This window comes from Candidozyma duobushaemuli (genome assembly GCF_002926085.2).
Source record: "Candidozyma duobushaemuli strain B09383 chromosome Unknown B_B09383, whole genome shotgun sequence".
Taxonomy (NCBI): Eukaryota; Fungi; Ascomycota; class Pichiomycetes; order Serinales; family Metschnikowiaceae; genus Candidozyma; species Candidozyma duobushaemuli.
Window position 1 is genome coordinate 3,006,885 of NW_020289895.1, and position 18,082 is coordinate 3,024,966.

Here is an 18,082-nt window from a genome sequence, read left to right on the forward strand (position 1 = left end):
CACGATCCAATCGGTTCGGTCAAGGGCATCAGAACTATCCCGACAGTTCTCCTACGGCAGCACAGCATCTCACATTAGCACCCCTGGAAGAACTCCATTGCTAGAAGAGCCCCATGATACAACCCATAAGAGACAACAAAGCAATCCTTTCAGTGTTCTATACGACTCGAACTCGCCTCAAAGACATCGCCCATCTCCAACTAAATCCCCAGCATACATTGATATTGAAAATGGCATCAATAACGGACGATCACCTGTTGATGCATTCACATCTTCCCATAACAGACACCCAACAGTGACCCTAATAGATGACTCTGAGCTTCGACGGGGAAACTCTGTGATCTCGAGGCTGGCCTCCATGAGACATAGAAATGGAATCAGGAAGAGGACCAAGATGGTTAGAAGAGAAGATCTACCCGAAGGTCTAATAGTCGATGAGCTGACAACGTCAGGTGGAGAACCGAAAGGGCGGAAAAAGAAGCAACCGAAGTTATCCTTTTTGTTTCCAATACGCAGAAGAAGGTCCTTCAACTACTATCCAATCAAGGCGGCACCCAAATTCACATCTGAGGACGAGTTTGAAAAGTTTCTCGATACACACGGTGGAGAAGTCATGAAAGAAATTCTACCGCAGTCCATGGCTGCCTACCAGTTCACGAATATCATGAGTCTTATTCCCACGATCAACATTTATCCACAATTGATGCATATGCCCCTCAACAACCCATCTTCCGGGACAGTGAGCAGCAAAAAAGTGAAGTTTTACCTTCGGAGAAATCACCACTTCCACAAGGCAGATCGCTAGCGCCTCCTAGGATTCAGAGACCACAGCAACTCACTTACAGCGATAATGTTCAATACAAGGAGAGAGTATTCAGGGATTATAGACAGGCAGCGTTTGAAACGAAAGGCAGCATTCCACCAAAGCTTCATGTTTTATTTCCTCTTGAGGCACAAAGCTTCACCAGTAAGGAAAAAGAACAGCTCGAGACCAGACTCCTTTTTGAGCTCCTTTTGAGAAGAACAATCGCAGCAAAAATTGACTTCAGGCTTAAGCAGCAGGGCTTCCATAAAAAAGAAAGAAAACCAAAGGAGAAGCCTAGCCAGAATTTCCTGTCTTCCTCTTCCTCGGGCCCCTCCGATCGTCCGGACAAGCACATCGGTAAGAGAAGCCGTCGTGAGCCTAGAACCCCACGAAACACCAAACCTGCTAAAGAATCAGATAACCAAAATGCTTCGCTTCTTTCTGATCCACTTCCATCTCCACAAATCAGCTTCAATGCTAACATGTTTGATCCAGTGTACAACAATTCGCCCGTGAGTATCGAGGATTGGAAACAAAGATATATTTCATCGCTTGATAAGTCGCCTGGTAGAGGATCAGGCAACTCACATTTGGTAACCAACGGCAACGGACACCGTAAGACACCTTCCCAAACATACGTCTACAACTTTGATAATGTTGACCTTGTCTCTAAAAGAGAGCGCTCAACGCCAAACTTGTCGAATGTTGCGCTTTACTCAATGCAGCCGGTAACAAGATCAGAAGCAACATTCACATCATCTGAGGAGAACTCTGCAGAGCCTATGTTACCGAATGTCTACACCCATAGAAGTTCGGACTCGACAGCAGAGACTAAGAGTAATTCTCGCGGGTCCGCCTCAACTGATCAGTGTCCAAATCAGGAGAAGCGAACATCTGAATCTACAACCAACACCTCAGTTCTTCAGAGTTTAGAGGACCTCTCCGAATCCGTCTTTCACTATTTGCGATCCGAAGGCGCTATGGTACACCACAGGTATTCACTCGATGTGTCCCTGGGTGTCAACCCCGATTCGTTGCATAATTCCCCGGATCCTTCCAAAGCTTCTTCAAATCTATTCTTCCCAAAATCTCCTCGTCAAAACGGAAGATCACAACCTCTTAATGTTCCAACGACGCCTACGGCGATCAGGGAAAACAAATAGGGCCTTCATATCTAGCATCTCGAATCACATTGCATTCTTCATAAATAAATGATACACATAAAAAGAACTATCTCTTGCTAGACCTTTTAATATCTTTTGACTTGGCACCCTTTTGCTCAGTGCTTGCGATTGAGGGCTCAGTTGTTTGTCTGTACGAGTCTTTACCAGAGTCTTCAACCACGATGGAATCTTGCAAGCGCCGTCTTGATCTGTAGGCCTGATGTAAATCATTCACTTTACTGAACTTGTCAGCCAACTCGTGAATTCTCTTTCGTCTCGTATTGAGTTGGGCGCTGTTTGAAGAGGCAACGGCACCTGGAGTTGATGTTGGCGTATTCAATGAGAAACCGGAGTTGCTGTTCTGTCCATGGAATGGGGCCACAGTTGACAACCTATTTCTCAAAGTTGTAAATGTTGACGACTGCGGCATGATCATAAGAATACCATAAAGCGTTTTGTATAAATGCGGGTGCTTGTCCGGTTCCAATAACTGAAGTCTCAATTTCAAAAAGATTGGAGTTTCAAGAAGCTGGATGAGGATATCAAGCTGAGTGAGTAGTTGAAAAGTTACCTCCAGCTCACCAAGGCATTTGATTATGAGGAATGCCAATTCATGATTGGAAGTAAGTAAACATATCGACAACGCACTAGCAGGGCTGTGACACCAGCTTTGGAAAAGAGTCGAGAAGAATACCCAATCTTCGGGCTTCTGAAAGTCAAGGTTTTTTAACTTCGTGCGAAGACCCTGAAGCTCGTGAGTTGTGAGCAAAATGTTGTTGAGTGTAACAACAATATTGCCAACGAACTCTAGATTCAACTTCTCGAAGGAAACCAATACCTCAGATAGCGTTTGAAAAATCTTTTCGGCACTAATAGAGACACAAAGTCTCCTGATCATGAACTCGACCTTGCCTCTTGAGATCGCATTTGGCCCCGATGATGGCTCGTCAGGCTCTCCTGTTCTCCCATTGTTTTCCACGCCATCCGTCTCAAAGAAGAAAATCAATTTCACCATGAACTCCTTGAAAAATTCCTGATTATCTTCGGAGATCTTAGATGCCAACAGCAATACTTTAGAAATAACCTCATTACTCGAGTCTGTGGACGACCTCAAAAGAGCAGTCAAGTCAAAAAGATACCGATCCTGACTGTCGCCCTTCTTGCTTTCATCGATCTCGAAGAAACTTCCGGGATAACTCGAGTAAAGGAATGTGAGCCAATCCATCAGTGTCAATCGTGAAAGCTCGTTGACATTATGTAGACACTCGTTCATCACCACTCTCAATGCTTTGTTGAGATACAACTCTGTGAACTCATCTAATACATCTTTATTTAGACCCTCGATTGCGTTGTCGCTAATTTCTGGCTGGTCAGGATAACTGTCTTTCGAATTTTTCGTAGTTGAATCTGTAGCACTTTCATTGAGTCTGACAAGGTATGATTGCAAAGCTTGATTGAAATTCAAAAACTGAGATCTGAGATCGTTGTCCTTGTTGTCGTCCGTCAAGGAGATATTATGCATATTAATTGCGATACAATCTGGAAGGAATTTAGAAAAGCTTGTTGGAGTGATGCAAACAAGCTCCTGTAACCATTTGAGGACAGTCGATTGTATCTCCAAGTAGATATCATGGGACTCGGCGGAAAGATCGTTGATTTTGACATCGGCAGAAGAATTGGACAGACCGGATCTCAAAAATGAAAGTAAGATATCAATGATTCGAGGACAGTCAATGAAAATATCTTGACCATCAATGAAAAGAGACGTGTCGTCTTGAGACACGTCATTTAATTCATTCTCCGCTTGCTCCTTATCGTGATGAGCAGGGCGTCTAATGACAGTAGTTGAGCTGGACTTTATGGATGCGTCATCGTCATCGGTGGCTTGTTTGGGTTCAACACTTAGTCCTTCCATTTGTTCCTCGATGTTCTGGCGAGAGCCTTTTTGACTTTCTGCGACAAGTTGTCTCCTCTTCAACTCATACTTCACTTTGTAGATATTCCTAATTTCTTTCAAAAAGATGTTGAGAAGATTGTGCGTTTCGACGCGGACGTCCGATGGACAATTGTTCATGAAGAACCGAAGGAGGGGCTCCAAAAAGTTTGGCAAAAACGTGAGTAACTCCAAAGAAGGAATATCGTCAAACAATTCCAACCAACTCAATAGGAACTTTTTTGCAAAGGGATCGATAGTGTACATGCGTTCTAAAAGTGTGGGAATGAACTTTGGCAAGGAGAATGCTTTGGACGCATCCTGAGGGTTATTCACTTGGAATGAGCGACCATCTGGTCCCATCACGTTTGACTCAATCTCAGTAGATTCCTCGGGCTTTTGATGCAAAATGGAGACATAGTTTGTTGACTTGGCACTCACAATGTCTTTAATCAATCTGTCAAGGATGTCGGCCGCGTTCTTAACCGACGACTCAGTATCCGTCACCAAGATACACAAAATGTCGAAGATTTCATTGAAGTATAAGAGGATTTCGCCTCTTGCAATTTTGGATATGTTGTAAAGAGACTCACATGCATAATAACGCACTCTTGCGTCCGTGTCTCTAAATGTACGGAATATGGGTCTAACGATATCGTCTAGGAAATACGCAATGGCAAAGGAGCCCAATGCGACAGAAACACTGCCAAGAGCGGTGATAGCTCCCATTGTAGCAGAAGTCGAAATACCATCGAGAAGCTCGGTAAGTTCAGCTATGATTTTGGAGATAGTTGGAGAATCATTTCTTGCGAGTGCTTGCTTCGTAAAACCCTCAATTTGAAATGCCGTTGCTTTTCTTCTTTCATAAATATGGTTGGAGAGATCTTTTATGATCGCAGGCTCCAACACACGTGGCTCACTCATTCGTTGACCTGTTACTTATCGGTTGTAGTGAGATTGATCTATGTTGATATCGCGTACAGGAAAGTCGAGAGCCAAACCATTTTATTCATCTGGACTATATAAAAGGTTTATTGATTCCTTAATTTCGGAATCAAAATTTCTCTTAATCTGAAACTTCTGAAATCAGAGCTTATCCGTTGACTCTTCTTTTCTTCTTCCTTTCTGCTTCCTTTGACCATTCACCCATGTAAAATATATCGTCTTGTTCCTCTTCTCTCAGGCCTTGACTGTCGACCTCAATTTGGTCGTAGTCATACTCTTCTGGCGATTGTTTGAGCATTGGTTCAGGACCTGGCAAGTTTGAAAGATTATGCTCATGAGTCGCAGTCTTGCCCGGGTGCTCTGCCGGCTTGCCCGGTAAGATCTTAGACAATTGAGCAATATCCTCTATGCTTGCGAACTGATCTATCGATGGTATTTGGACGTTGAACCTGATATACAAGTCTCCACGTGTGAAATCAGAAGAATCTGTTTCCAAATCCGACTTCTGATAATATTTGCCATTGCGAATACTCAAATTTATAGGCATTCCCATTCCCTTCACAATCTTCGGTGTGTTCAGGTTGATGGAGCCCACAACTTCCCCGCACTTGATAGCAGCGTTCACTGAGTCGTTCATGGCATCGTTACCGTGTACGTTGATAAATATCTTTAGCTCCTCTCCAGGATTGATGAAGTCGTGAACCAAGACTGTTCCGCCGACAAGTGCTGTCTTCAAATCAATGTCTTGCTCGAGAAAAAGATCGTTATTGCGCCTTATAAGGGACGGGTGTGGAAGCTCTTGAAGATGGATCACCACGTCTCCGGGCTTAATGTTTCTGCCCTCATCTGCCATTCCTCGTATTATACACTTGTCTCCGTGTTTCAGTCCAGGAAGAATGCTGACATTGAGAATTTTTTTCTCCATCTTGAAGCCACCTTTACAATCAGGGCATCTGTCTCTTTCGGAAAAATAAATCCCTGTACCCCTGCAAGGTTGACACGAAGAGATTTCTTCGTAACTAGAAAACCTATTCAACATCAGCACATGGACGCGACCCAGTCCCTTACATTGACGACAGGTCTGTGGGTTGAGGCCACCGATACCGTTACAGGTTCCACACTTGGCCTTTCTAGGAAGCTGGAATTTTGCCAGGCGACCATAGTACATGTCCGCTAGTGACACCTTAAATGTATGCTGAATGTCGGGGCCCTGTTGCAATGAATGGATACGAGGATCAGCCGGGGCTGGTCGTACAACACGTTTGCTTCTGCCTGGCGTATTCATGTTCATATTCATGTTCATATCAAACCCCATGTTCATGTTACTGCCTGCAGCATTCATAGAACTGCCAAAAAGCCCAAAGTGTTCCTCAAAGGGTGATCCTTGAAACGCGGAGCTCATTTCATTGAACATATGTGAGAATAGGTCTTGTTGGAAAGGGAATCTCTGTGGAGGTGCTCTCCTCTGCTGCTCCTGTTTGGCTGCAACCAGACCATCTAGGCCACCTGGGCCATAGACGTCGTATACTCGTCTTGTACGCGGTTCTTTTAGAACTTCGTAAGCCTGAGTTGCTTCTTTGAACTTTTCTGTGAGATCTGGATCATGGTTGGTCTTGTCAGGATGATATTTGAGGGCTAGCTTTTTGTAAGCTTTGCAGATTTCATCTCCCAGTGCCTGTGGGGTCACTGCTAACAAATCATATAGATAAGTTTCGTACACCATAAAGCATAAAGAAGGTTAATAGCGATTATGAGGGAATGAGAAGACTTAAATGGTGCTAGGACTTCACTATACTGGATAGCGTTTCTGGAAGTTCGATCGCCTTCTGCGAGACGCGTGGAGTGTGTAGAAAATGCAACCTTACAGGAAGAAAACTGGATGACATCTTTCTGCTGATGCATTATGTAATGAGAGAGTCTTTCGATCCTCGGACATAGTTAAATAATCTTCAAAATTAAGGATGAACTTTAATGGTCAATGCTGGGGATTAGTGCAAAAAGGTTGAGGTAGACCAAATGCTTATCTGAGGCTGCGAAATCAGCTGCACTACCGAGAGACAGTACGCAAATCTGCAATATCAAGGAAGATGTTGGTCGAACATATTTGATTCAATCAGAAGGTGTTAGTTTGTGATTTTAGGAGAAGGCGAGTATCTTTCAATTCTTCTGGTGTTATCCTCGTATTCCCCCAATGAATATTTGGGTCCGAATTGTGCAATTGTGTATAGTGTAGGCACACCACGCTTCAACCAAGACAAACGACTGCGGAGATCAAGGCCTCATCCAGCTTCCCACCACAATTCACCAGACGAGTTCATTATGCCACGCTACATGTCTTTGCAGAAGCAAAGTCCCTTCATTGCCTCTATTTACCCAATGTGCGAACTTGCCAATTACTGGAGAAGCTCGTCTCTGAAGTGAGCCTGGTAATTGACCTTCTTACGTCTTCTCTCCTGTGTATTCCTGCTCTTGAGTTCCATACGCCTGACGGCCTTCTCCTGTTTCGTGACCTCCTTCAGTGTTATGCCAGGCGCAAACCTTCTGTCGACTAAAGCAACTGTCTTTGTCAGTTCTGGAGCATCCCGAACAACCAAACTCGTGGTCAGACGAGGCTGCCTGACGTCCCTGTGAAGCACACGAGAGCCCGATGGGAGTGTGAGCTCGCGTGAATCTGCTGTGTAATCTGGCAAGTCCTCAATCTCAAAATGGTCTTCGTTCTCCGAAAAAGCCACCCTCTTCGATGTGGTGGTTGCAGTTGGCAGCTCCGATGCCAAAGAAAAGTCATAAAATTCGTCAAAGACTGCTTTTTCGCCTTTGGTCTCGTAAGGCATGCGGCAATGTCCCTTGGATATCATGTGCTGTCTTATACTCTCAAGAGACTTGCCTTCGAAGCCACATGTGAGGCATTCATTGTCAATGTAGATAACTTCGTTGAGGAATGTAAGTAAACCATCAAGGTCACTCAAAAATGTTCTTTCAGGGATATAAAGACCGTGCTTACTCAGCATGTGCCTCAAATTATTCTCCACCAGGGCATTGTTCTTACCGCAGTAGAAGCAGTAGTAGTTGGGTAATTCGTCGAGATCGTCCTCGGGCTCTGATTCAGAACCACTTACATACAGCTCCTCGGTATCAGAATCTCTTCCTGAGTAAGTGCCCTCTGGCTCAGAGTAGTTCAACTCAGAGCCGGTGTCGAAGTCTCCCTCCGACAAAAAATGCTCTGATTCGCCCAATGAGAATGTAGAGTCAACCGATGGAGCAGGACTAGTGCCTCTTTCCAATATCGTCTCGGGAAAGTCATGTTCTCTGCCTCTTTCTGCTCTTGCCATCTGCTTCAAGTCCTTCTTGGTAATCTGTCTCTCTCCCTTTCCTGATTTTCTTCTGTGGTTGACATGGAAACCAAATTCATCCTCTTCCCCAGAATCACTTCTAGTGTTTTGAGAGGCTAGGATCTTCTCCGCAAAGACGTCAGATGAAATCAGTGAGAGTCCAGAGACCCTTCGCTTCAAGTTATATCTGTGCCATTCAGTCTTCATATGCTGTCTCTGCAAATCAGCACTGACGAACCGTACTGAGCATGAGTTACATGTGAAGCTGGCGGTAGCCGGGGTAAACCCTTGTGGTAAAGTCGTCACACTCATAATAAGTTGTAGTTGAAGATGAGTAGCAAATGCAGAGGTGTAGAAATAGTGCGAATAATGAGGCGATAAGATCTGACTAGTTGGGCTAGACCCTGCAGATCTGTGAAGCCAAGCCAATTATGGCTTATTTATAACAATTCCTCTTGCTTTTCCAAAGACAGAAAGAATTGATTTGATGTGATCATTTCACGGTTGGAGCATCGCTGATCGGCATTATCTGATTCTCATCTTCGATAATCAACTCTTCGCACTAATGGTCGGAGTTCAGCGGTCATGCTTTATGGGTTTCATGGATCACAAAAAAAAATCAAGCCAGAAAGCATATTTGAGTCTTGGCCCAAACGGACGTCAAAAAATGAGACTCAATTGCATTGCCCCTGATGTCAGCGCAATTTGCAACCATTTCCGTCAAATCTCGTATCTACGACAACGATCCCTATTATTTCTATTATTACAAAATTAAGCATTCCACAGATGAGACAATGTAGGCCAGACACGCTTGTAGAGAGCCATAGCAACAACATCTTGTGCAGAAAGACGTCCATCGAAAGTACTCTTGAAATAACCATGGGTACCCAAGCTCTCTTTGATGAAACCAGTCCTGCCAGATTTGGTGAACAAAGGCACAGCCTTGAACCAGTTGATGTCTTCGGAATTGAAAAACATATATCTCACCGTGACGAGACGTCTATGAATCTTGACTGGATGACCCGTCAAAACCACTCTCTCTGCCATCACTCTGGTGTGGTCGCAATTCAAGAAAGTACCTTGTCCAACGAGCTCTAGACCACCTTCGGATGTGGTCTTGAAAAATATGGCCGGAGCATTGTGGAAAATTGGAGGAGCAATTGTGGTAGCAATGCTGAGCTCTCCTTGGTGAGCGAACCTTTCACTCTTATGCACATTGTTGGAGGGGTTTGATGCCTGGTTGAATCGAGGGTTGATGACCTGTCTTCTAAATCCGTATTGCACGATGAGCTGCTCGCCAGATGGGACTGGCTTTTCGTAGTCCTCCCAGGTTGTGAAGGAGAAATTGGCAACAGCCAACTTGTGCTCATGCTGAAGCAACAGGTAGACAACGAATGGATTGACGCTGACATCGACATTCTCCACAACTGAGGGTGGAGCACGAATGAAAAGACGATATTTCTGACCTGGGGTAGTCTGAGCTTCCTTAGCAGCGTCTTTCTGTAACTTGTTACGGGTTGCCTTGAAGTGATTGATCCTAAGCAACCGGCTGTATACTGATGGTCTTTCAGAGTCCTGCTCGTCCCAGTGCCAGTCGCAGTTTCCAAGAGATTTGATACCTCTGTAATCGCCCAACTTATCTTTAGCTGACTCCTCGGGTGCCAATTCGATTTCGTCGGGGAACTCACGGTCTTCCTTCTCTAAAGCTCTGTACTGTCTGAGCTGTTCTTCTTCCTCTTCGGGAGATAATTCGACAAACATTTCCAGCTGAGCGTCACCGAATTGCGATTTCGAATCATCATCGTCCATGCCGTTGTCTTCCATATCTTCCTCGATGTCATTTTCATCAATCTCCTCCATTTCATCGATACTCTCTGCGTCAGATGCATCCTCAAGAACATCGTCAAGCAACCACTTGCTCTGGTATTCCGAAGTGCCTTCTGGTGCTTTGAATCTCTTATTTTTCTCGTTAGCTCCTCCATCAAAGTAGTTTTTACCTTCCATTCTAACACCATAGTCGTCGTACTCATATTCATCGAAGTCTTCCATTTCAGCCTCCTCAGGATTGAGCTCCTCGAGAGTTTCTTGATTTATGTCCGCGTTGTACGCAAGAATGTCCTCGTCTTCCATTGGGTTTCTGTGCTTGGCAATCTTTTCAATACGCTGAACCTGGAAATCACCATGGCCTGGAATATGCACAAGTCTGTTGGCGTTGAAGCCCACACCTCTTACCGTACCTTCAACGATAACAAAGCCTCCTTGGTCGGAGTCAGCGACCCAGTTCAAGCTGTCAGCAAGGACGTATGCTCTGGAGTCTCTCCAATTTATGGACTTTGGCATCTTCTGTGCAATGGTACGAATACAGTTGAGAGCCTCCGACTCAGATTCGAGAGCATAGAGCTTCTCTTCTGTAGGAAAGAAATGTGTGAAGAAGGATTGTAAAGATTGGCGGATATCTTGTTGTAGGTTCTTCTTTGGGTATGCAGAAATGACATTGGGTAAAACACCCACAACAGATGCAACACCTTGGGCCACAATGGCTCTTAAAATCAGTTCACCATAGTCCTTTTCGACTTCTTGTTCTGCTGAAAGGCCAAAGATGACATAGTCAGACACCTTCGTCGCATCCAAGATGGAGATCAAGTTGGTCTGATCTGGAATGATGAACTTAACATTGGACTTGAAACGTGGCAATCTGAGCGAAACCACCGATGGACTGGCAAATTCGATATCGGGATCTTCTGGAGTGGCCTTAATGCTGTTCACTAATTGAGATGCTATGCCTGCTGGTGAAAGATCTGGTGTAAGTGCAATAACGGTGATGATCTTCTCAGCACCCGAGGCTCCTTCGAACAAACGTCTAGCAAGTTTGGTCTCCAATATTTTATGGTCTTTGAGTTGCTTGCTCTGGTTCTTTCTCTGCAATTTTGACACCACCTTTTGGGTCTTTCCTGATCCGGGACCGGCCTTTTCAACCTTGCCCTTATACTGGTTCTTCAACAGACCTTTTGACGCATGTCTTGACTTGAATGGTTTGTGGTCTTTCTTAAGGGTGCTTCTATGCGAATGACCACTTCTTCCCATAATGCTAATTCCAGGATTTGTGGGGTTTACTATGATGATAATGAACCGTATGTATCTCATCGCAGGCGCGATGGCCTTAGGGCACAAGCCCTAGGTGCGGCGGCCTGCTGTCCTAGTATGGGTGTACAGGTTCGTTCGCGACCTCGATTCTCGGTACCCGCACGTAGCAAATTTTTCTCAATCTACCGGACTGGCGCTCGATACTAAGGAAATTTTCAATATCTACTTCAAACGCTACACCAAAGTCAAGTAATTCGTATGTGATAAAGTCAACACTACGGATCGATGATGGATCCTATTGAGAGGATTGAATACTGAAACGTCCTTATACAAATGCCAACCTTATCTATACTCCACAAATGAGTCTAATGGTCAAATGGTCCTTCCCATGTCCAATCCAGTCTCCACAACATATTATAACACCTCCATCAAAAGTTCAGAAACTTCCATTCCATACCACTTATTGTATTAGTCGTCTCCTGCGCTGTCCTTTGCATCCCATCATCATCTGATCTTCCCAATACAAGCTTTATACTAACCAACAGAATATGGCTCACGAAAACGTTTGGTTCTCCCACCCAAGACACTACGGTAAGGGTTCTAGAAAGTGCAGAGTTTGCGGTACTCACTCTGGTTTGATCAGAAAGTACGGTTTGGACGTCTGCCGTCAGTGCTTCAGAGAGAAGGCTAAGGACATTGGTTTCAACAAGTACCGTTAAAACCCTGTCACCCTAATCTTATCATAGGCCCACGGGCTAATGCGGTTCTACTGTATAAATACATCATCATTCGATAGGTAACATGCGTTGTAGAGTAGCATTTAGGAGTCTCGAAAGATCAGATTCCAGTTCATACTGGGAAAGACACGCAGTTCGGTCCTTGGAACTGAAAAACTGTTTCGAAGCGAATGTTCGCTATGAAACGATTGAAGAAATAAGTCCTCAAGATCAATCTCCGTCTGCTCGATTGAAAGCCTAATGTGCTTCGGCTTTTGCAACATCTGGTGTTGTAGGTGGCCTTCACGGGGCACTAGCAATAACGGTGGTACGATTTAGATCATGAAAGATGAACAACGTCTCCGCTGACACTACAAGAGAAAGATTTCTCAAAGATGTAACCCAATAAATCGACATTCAAAATCCATCGCCTCACTAAAGAGACCCGTCGGATAGCAAACTTCCTAGTGGGTTTTAGCTACTCTGGGAATGCAATATTATGATAATATGGCAACGATGATAACTTGACAATTTACATTATCTCGTCGTGGCAAATATTCCCGTTTACTTTTTGATTGAAGAAGAAAAGACTTGATGGGAAAGTTGAGCCCTTATATACCTCAGTGGGTCCCGCACGACCTCATCTAATTTCTAGGGTTTGGCTATTTGCCAAAAATACCGAAAATATATTAAACGTCCAACGCATAAATGTGAAGCAATCATTTTAATTGGTTTTGTATCAAATATCCATCCGGTCTTGATCTGGTAAACTCGTTGCAGACCACACAATAGGTGCAGACCATACAATAGGTGCAAACCGCACCCCTCATCGGCCCAAAGCCGGTCACAACTAGTACAATATAAGTAGATAAATTATTTTCTTATTTATTCGAAAGGCCCATTGACGAACCTCTCCTATTCTTCCATTCTTCGCTTGACAACGGTCGGATGTTTAATTGTTGCACGTGACCGAAGTTGTATCTTCAGATTTCTCAATTGCTGATCCTAAGCACCGGTGATGTCAGGAAGAGCGGGAAAAGCTATTACAGTCGTCGCTGTAGGCGCCATTGGCTGGTACACTGGTGTCAAGTTCTGGCAGCCATTGATCGTGTAAGTAAGATGCGCTTCAACAATGCTGAATTCGACTAACAACAGTGAACAACTCAAAAAGGACGGCAATCTCAAGGAAGGCGTCTATGTGAGAGATTACGACGACCAGCCGAAATCCTGGCAAGATGTCAGGGACACTCTAAGCAAGATCCTGGATCCAGCTCTCAAAGATGAGCCTAGGGAGGAACTACAGAAAGACCTCCAGCATGCAGAGATCAGGACAGACTCAGTTGAGACGACTGGTAAGCCAAATTAGATTACTTTCAGGTGGTCAATTATGGATACACTAAAAGCTTGGTGTTTTGAAGCTTGATTCATGGTCCTTGCAGCCGGCCTACCAACCTTCGAGCAACCATCGTCGATAAGCAAAGTTATTGCATTTTGAAGCTGAACATGACGTACTCCATCAATTACATGAATTTTGCATTCCCAATTGAAGTTGTATTCCTTCAGGTAGCAGCTCATGTTCGTTTTGCACGTCACATATGGAACAAGCACAACATCAACAAAAGTAAGAGAATGCTTAAGCTTTTCATGGCATTTGAACAGTAAATAAAGTTCATTTAAATATTTCAATATTGCCTTAGTTGACGCCGAATAAGACCTTACTACCGTAATCAATAGTAAATCGCCTGTATATGAGGTGCACTACTGCCCATCTCATCGATGCGTATTTTGACTACGAGTAAAGATACCTCAAGATGGGAAAGTTGAGGAAAGGAAGAAGATCCCAAAAATCGAGAACGAATCCTGTTGCTCGTAAGGATGGTTCATCGAAACAGGACATAAAGGATGAGAATACCAGACAAAACAAGATCGTCCCTTTGATCTCGAAGTTATCATCCTCAGCTCCAAATGACAGATCCGTAGCACTCAGTGCTATCATGGTTCTCGCCGAAGATGCGAGGATGAGAAGACTTCTTCTCAAAGAGCGTCTTGTGACTACATTATTGGAGCAGACCCTCAATGATCTGAATGATGAGATCGTGGTTGAGCTGTTCGGCCTTTTGAGGAACTTAACAATTGAGGAAGGACATGAGGTGGCCAAACACTTGTGGCGGTCTAACATTTGGGCTGCAATTGAAAAAGGGCTCGAAAAGATCGAGAAATCTTTCGAGTTCATCGACAACAATCTGGAGAAGAAGATGGAGAAGAAAAGGGCACTTTTGTTGTATGATTTCACAGAGAATCTTTTGTCTCTCGTTGTTGCTATTGCAGCAAGTTCTGAAGAATTATACGGACATATCTGCAGCAAGATGGACAGGATTCTTCCGCTTACAGTTTCGTTGGTTGCGTTCAATACCCCAAAACTCAGGACTTCTCTCAAGCTATTCAATGCGCTTTTGGATCTCCTCTATGAATTTGCATCGGACTCTTCCGACTTTATCGTGGAGCTTGTCAATAACACAAATTTCTCCCTAAACGCATTAGAAAGTGCATTACAAGATCCTATCCATGACAAAAACCATTTGGGAAAAGTTTATGTGGAAGGTCTTCGATTCCACATATACGAGGTAGACCCTGAAGCCAAGAAAGAAGTCAGTAAAGAGAAGGCGTGTCTTTCTATACTTGGAAACATATTTCACACTATCTCAGGCACGAACCTTGATGAGATACACAAACAGTTAAACACGACCGACACCGAGCCAGTGCAGAAGGATAACCGCGACAAGAAGGAGGAGAAGCCTCAGGATATTGACGTGCCTTTTGGTGGAGTCAGTCCTGAGAAGGCTCAAGCTTCTGCAGATCTACAGGCTATTGATGTGACGATCGATCTTTTCACAAGCTTGTGTGAATATCTCGCAATTGACGAAGGTTCTATGGAAGCCCTGGTTGTTTTGGGAGAGGAAGTCAGATCGTTTCTTTTAGACACCGCGTTTGCATCATGTTTACATTTGTTAAAGTTTGACCACGAACATGGTTCTGGCTTAGGCCTTACAGGGAAGGTGTTAGTAGCACTCAACAATCTCAGCTGGCTTTTTGTTACAAGCAAGGAAACTCCAGTTTCGTGGTACAATTGTGCTTTGGAGCTCTGGGATTCTATCGAATGTGTGTCAGACAGTGCAGACATTGATACCCAAAGACTTTGCCTCAATATTTTCTGGGCTCTCAGCAAATGCCTCGGTTCGGACGTACAGAGAAAAGTGAGACCCGAAATAGTCGACAGTTTGCTAAACAAATGCCAAGATGTGATTGGGAACGCTACGCAGCAAGATGATCCTGCATTGGCGTATGAGTTTGTATTGTCTAGCATCGGCTTTATGGGGACATTGGCACAAACTATCGGCAATATTCAGACTACGAGGGCCATCGGTGAGTTCCTACTTGGGGCAATCGACCACTTCTCACAAGGGGCAGGTCAGCAAACGCAAGCAGTGGAAATTGTTGTGGAGAGCTTGGACCAAATTTATGATATTTTTGGGGATGCCGAGTATGAGTATGACCAGCCTGTATTTGTCGAGGGCGGGTTTCTAACACGGTTAGAAACCATCGAACCAACCGTGCGCAATTGCTACAAGCGCATCGACAAGCACCGGGAACCCGAGCTTCGGGCCCGTGCAGAAGAAGCATGGACTAATTTGAGCCGCTTCACAGAGTACAAGCGGCATGAAAGGTTGTGAGGATCTTGTGCAAACTTGAAGCAAGATCTTCTGATTATTTTTTTTTTTTTTTCTTAATTTCCTTTTCCTTCGCCTAAACTAAATTCTATTGCAAAACGCCACTCGACTTGTTTGCGGTAGGAATATAGCTGGGAAAATTTTTAGAACAAAAGAAGCAAGTGCCTTTCAATGCCCCAGGGTCGACATATGGACCACGCACACAATAGAAGTTCGCAGAGACAAGCTTTAAAGTAGCAAGAATTATTACCTTTTAGGAGCACGCAGTTAAAACACGGTGCACTTTTTGCTGGTGTGAGGAGAAAACAAACATCAAGAATTACCAACAAAAATAGTCTGTAGTCGCGGTGGCGTGTAGTGGTGATGCCGTGGAAGGCGAGGCGGTTCTTCTGGAAGCATTAGTTTGCACCGCATGCTTGCTGCACAAGGGTGCGAAATCACGGCCGCCTAAGCGAAACGAGGAAACTAAAGCAACTCAGCCACGGAGCCACCGCTTATTATCATAAGAGCGGCTGGTCACTATTTGTTGTCCGGTGTGATCGCGCTAGAAGCGGCGCCAAGCGAAAGACAAATCGCAGCTATGTAGAGGGGATTGCTATAACAAGCAACAGCTGGCTTGGTTTGAGTTAAGACAACCATCTGGGCGTGCACAGACACGCCAACCTACCGCTGCATTTGGGTGCAAAGCGCATTTTCTAAGGTAGATGCGTGGGACCCTGACGCACCCTGACATTGTTTAAGCCCCTATTTTTAGTTTCCTGCGTGGGCCCTATTGGTTGCAACCACCAAGCACTTTCCGTGCCAACTAACCAGCCTATTGATGGATATATAAATGGAGCAACTATCTCTAGAGACCTTCTTTTTTTCTGTTCTTACCATCGCACGAATTTTTAAATCCCCAATGAAATACTCCACTCTCGCTTTATTCGCAACCGCTGTCGTCGCTGCCGAGGAGACCTTCAACCTCAGAGTCGTCTCTGAGAATACCGAGGTCGACGGCAAGGGTATCTCCCCAGTCAGAGAAGGTGCTGGCATCAACTTCTACCTTCTCGAGGCTGAGGTTGGCCCTGAGTTCCACTACAACGCCGAGGAGGCCCGTCTCTACCAGTACGACGGTGACGACCAGGCCAACGTTGGTGCTGACGCCGGCTTCCTCCAAGGTGGCCGTGCTGTCGAGCCATCCGAGGTCACCTTCAACGACGAGGGTGTTCTCAAGATCGCCGAGCAGCTCTGGGCCTGTAAGGAGCTCAACGACCCATCCCAGCACTTCGTTGAGGACTACGGTGTCGCTGCTGCCGATGAGGCCCCTAACGACACCTGTCACAAGATCTCCTTGCAGAGAGACGACGGTGGCAAGGAGGAGCCAGCTCCATCCCACGATGGCTGGAACCAGACCACCACCAAGCAGGTCACTGTGACTGGTTACACCACCTACTGCCCTGAGCCAACCACCCTCACCGTCACCACCTGTGTCGAGAAGGAATGTGCTCCAAAGGAGGTGACTGTGTCCGAGCCAAAGACCGTGACCATCACTGAGGAGTGTCTCGTTGACAAGACCACCACCCCACAGCCATCCAAGGTTGAGCCAACCGAGAAGCCAAAGGAGACCGAGCCAAAGGAGACCACTCCAAAGGAGACCAAGCCAAAGGAGACCGCTCCAAAGGAGACCGCTCCAAAGGAGACCGAGCCAAAGGAGACCGCTCCAAAGGAGACCGAGACCAAGCCATCCTCTGTTGCTGCTCCATCCACCTCTGCCTCCGTCACCTCTTTCGAGGGTGCCGCTGTGAAGAACGCTGCTGGCTTCGTCGCTGGTGTTGCTGGTGTCGCTGCTTTGTTGATCTAATTTCCTAATTTCGTTTAGACAAAGATCTCGGGCTGAGTTATACTTTCAAAAAATCACTTTCTTCGTTCTGTTTTGATTTAAAGGATGCTTTAAATAGCTTTTAAATGAAGCAATCTTTCAAACCGGTGTAGATCTAACTTGGGCACACATACATCCCCCGCTCGGTGTTCACTGACAGAAACCGTGTTTTGGCCAATATTTTTAGAACTTAGATCTGTTCCTGTTGCCCATTAGCCTTCATGGAGTATATAGAAGAAAGCTGTTTCCATTATGGTCGCAGACTCTTTCAAATTTTGCCATTATTATTAATGCAGCCGTGTGTATGTACCGCAAATCTAATCGGCAGGGGTATTGCGTCACCTCGTAAATGGTGCGACTTTGATACAGCCGCATGGCTTTGCAGTCGGCCAACTGTGGGGTCCTACGTAGGGTAACTGGACAGAAATTTTTCATGTATGCTATATTTAAATTAACTTTTTTTGACCTAAGATGACCAAATCTGTTCTCAAGAGGTGGCTTGGGCTACTCCGAGCATC

General features: G+C 45.1%; 8 protein-coding genes across 8 annotated transcripts; 4 read left to right on the forward strand and 4 right to left on the reverse strand. All coding sequences in view use genetic code 12, as the record gives it.

The window, feature by feature from the left end:
• Nucleotides 1-394: 394 nt before the first annotated feature.
• Nucleotides 395-1,968, forward strand: CXQ87_002769 (uncharacterized protein; the record flags this gene model as incomplete). Its single annotated transcript, XM_025481262.1, has 2 exons — nucleotides 395-759; nucleotides 798-1,968. 2 exons carry the CDS (start codon nucleotides 395-397, stop codon nucleotides 1,966-1,968), a joined length of 1,536 nt encoding a protein of 511 aa, XP_025335562.1.
• A 67-nt stretch (nucleotides 1,969-2,035) lies between these two features.
• Nucleotides 2,036-4,825, reverse strand: CXQ87_002770 (uncharacterized protein; the record flags this gene model as incomplete). Its single annotated transcript, XM_025481263.1, has 1 exon — nucleotides 2,036-4,825. One exon carries the CDS (start codon nucleotides 4,823-4,825, stop codon nucleotides 2,036-2,038), a length of 2,790 nt encoding a protein of 929 aa, XP_025335563.1.
• A 169-nt stretch (nucleotides 4,826-4,994) lies between these two features.
• CXQ87_002771 (uncharacterized protein) lies at nucleotides 4,995-6,569 on the reverse strand (the record flags this gene model as incomplete). Its single annotated transcript, XM_025481264.1, has 1 exon — nucleotides 4,995-6,569. The coding sequence occupies one exon, from the start codon at nucleotides 6,567-6,569 to the stop codon at nucleotides 4,995-4,997; it is 1,575 nt and encodes a 524-aa protein (XP_025335564.1).
• Nucleotides 6,570-7,239: 670 nt separating this feature from the next.
• CXQ87_002772 (uncharacterized protein) lies at nucleotides 7,240-8,487 on the reverse strand (the record flags this gene model as incomplete). Its single annotated transcript, XM_025481265.1, has 1 exon — nucleotides 7,240-8,487. One exon carries the CDS (start codon nucleotides 8,485-8,487, stop codon nucleotides 7,240-7,242), a length of 1,248 nt encoding a protein of 415 aa, XP_025335565.1.
• Nucleotides 8,488-8,946: 459 nt separating this feature from the next.
• On the reverse strand, nucleotides 8,947-11,259 carry TSR1 (Tsr1p; the record flags this gene model as incomplete). The annotated part of the gene is made up of 1 exon (XM_025481266.1): nucleotides 8,947-11,259. The coding sequence occupies one exon, from the start codon at nucleotides 11,257-11,259 to the stop codon at nucleotides 8,947-8,949; it is 2,313 nt and encodes a 770-aa protein (XP_025335566.1).
• Nucleotides 11,260-11,807: 548 nt separating this feature from the next.
• On the forward strand, nucleotides 11,808-13,341 carry CXQ87_002774 (40S ribosomal uS14 domain-containing protein; the record flags this gene model as incomplete). The annotated part of the gene is made up of 2 exons (XM_025481267.1): nucleotides 11,808-11,968; nucleotides 13,131-13,341. 2 exons carry the CDS (start codon nucleotides 11,808-11,810, stop codon nucleotides 13,339-13,341), a joined length of 372 nt encoding a protein of 123 aa, XP_025335567.1.
• A 445-nt stretch (nucleotides 13,342-13,786) lies between these two features.
• CXQ87_002775 (uncharacterized protein) lies at nucleotides 13,787-15,706 on the forward strand (the record flags this gene model as incomplete). The annotated part of the gene is made up of 1 exon (XM_025481268.1): nucleotides 13,787-15,706. One exon carries the CDS (start codon nucleotides 13,787-13,789, stop codon nucleotides 15,704-15,706), a length of 1,920 nt encoding a protein of 639 aa, XP_025335568.1.
• Nucleotides 15,707-16,604: 898 nt separating this feature from the next.
• On the forward strand, nucleotides 16,605-17,546 carry CXQ87_002776 (uncharacterized protein; the record flags this gene model as incomplete). Its single annotated transcript, XM_025481269.1, has 1 exon — nucleotides 16,605-17,546. One exon carries the CDS (start codon nucleotides 16,605-16,607, stop codon nucleotides 17,544-17,546), a length of 942 nt encoding a protein of 313 aa, XP_025335569.1.
• Nucleotides 17,547-18,082: the final 536 nt, after the last annotated feature.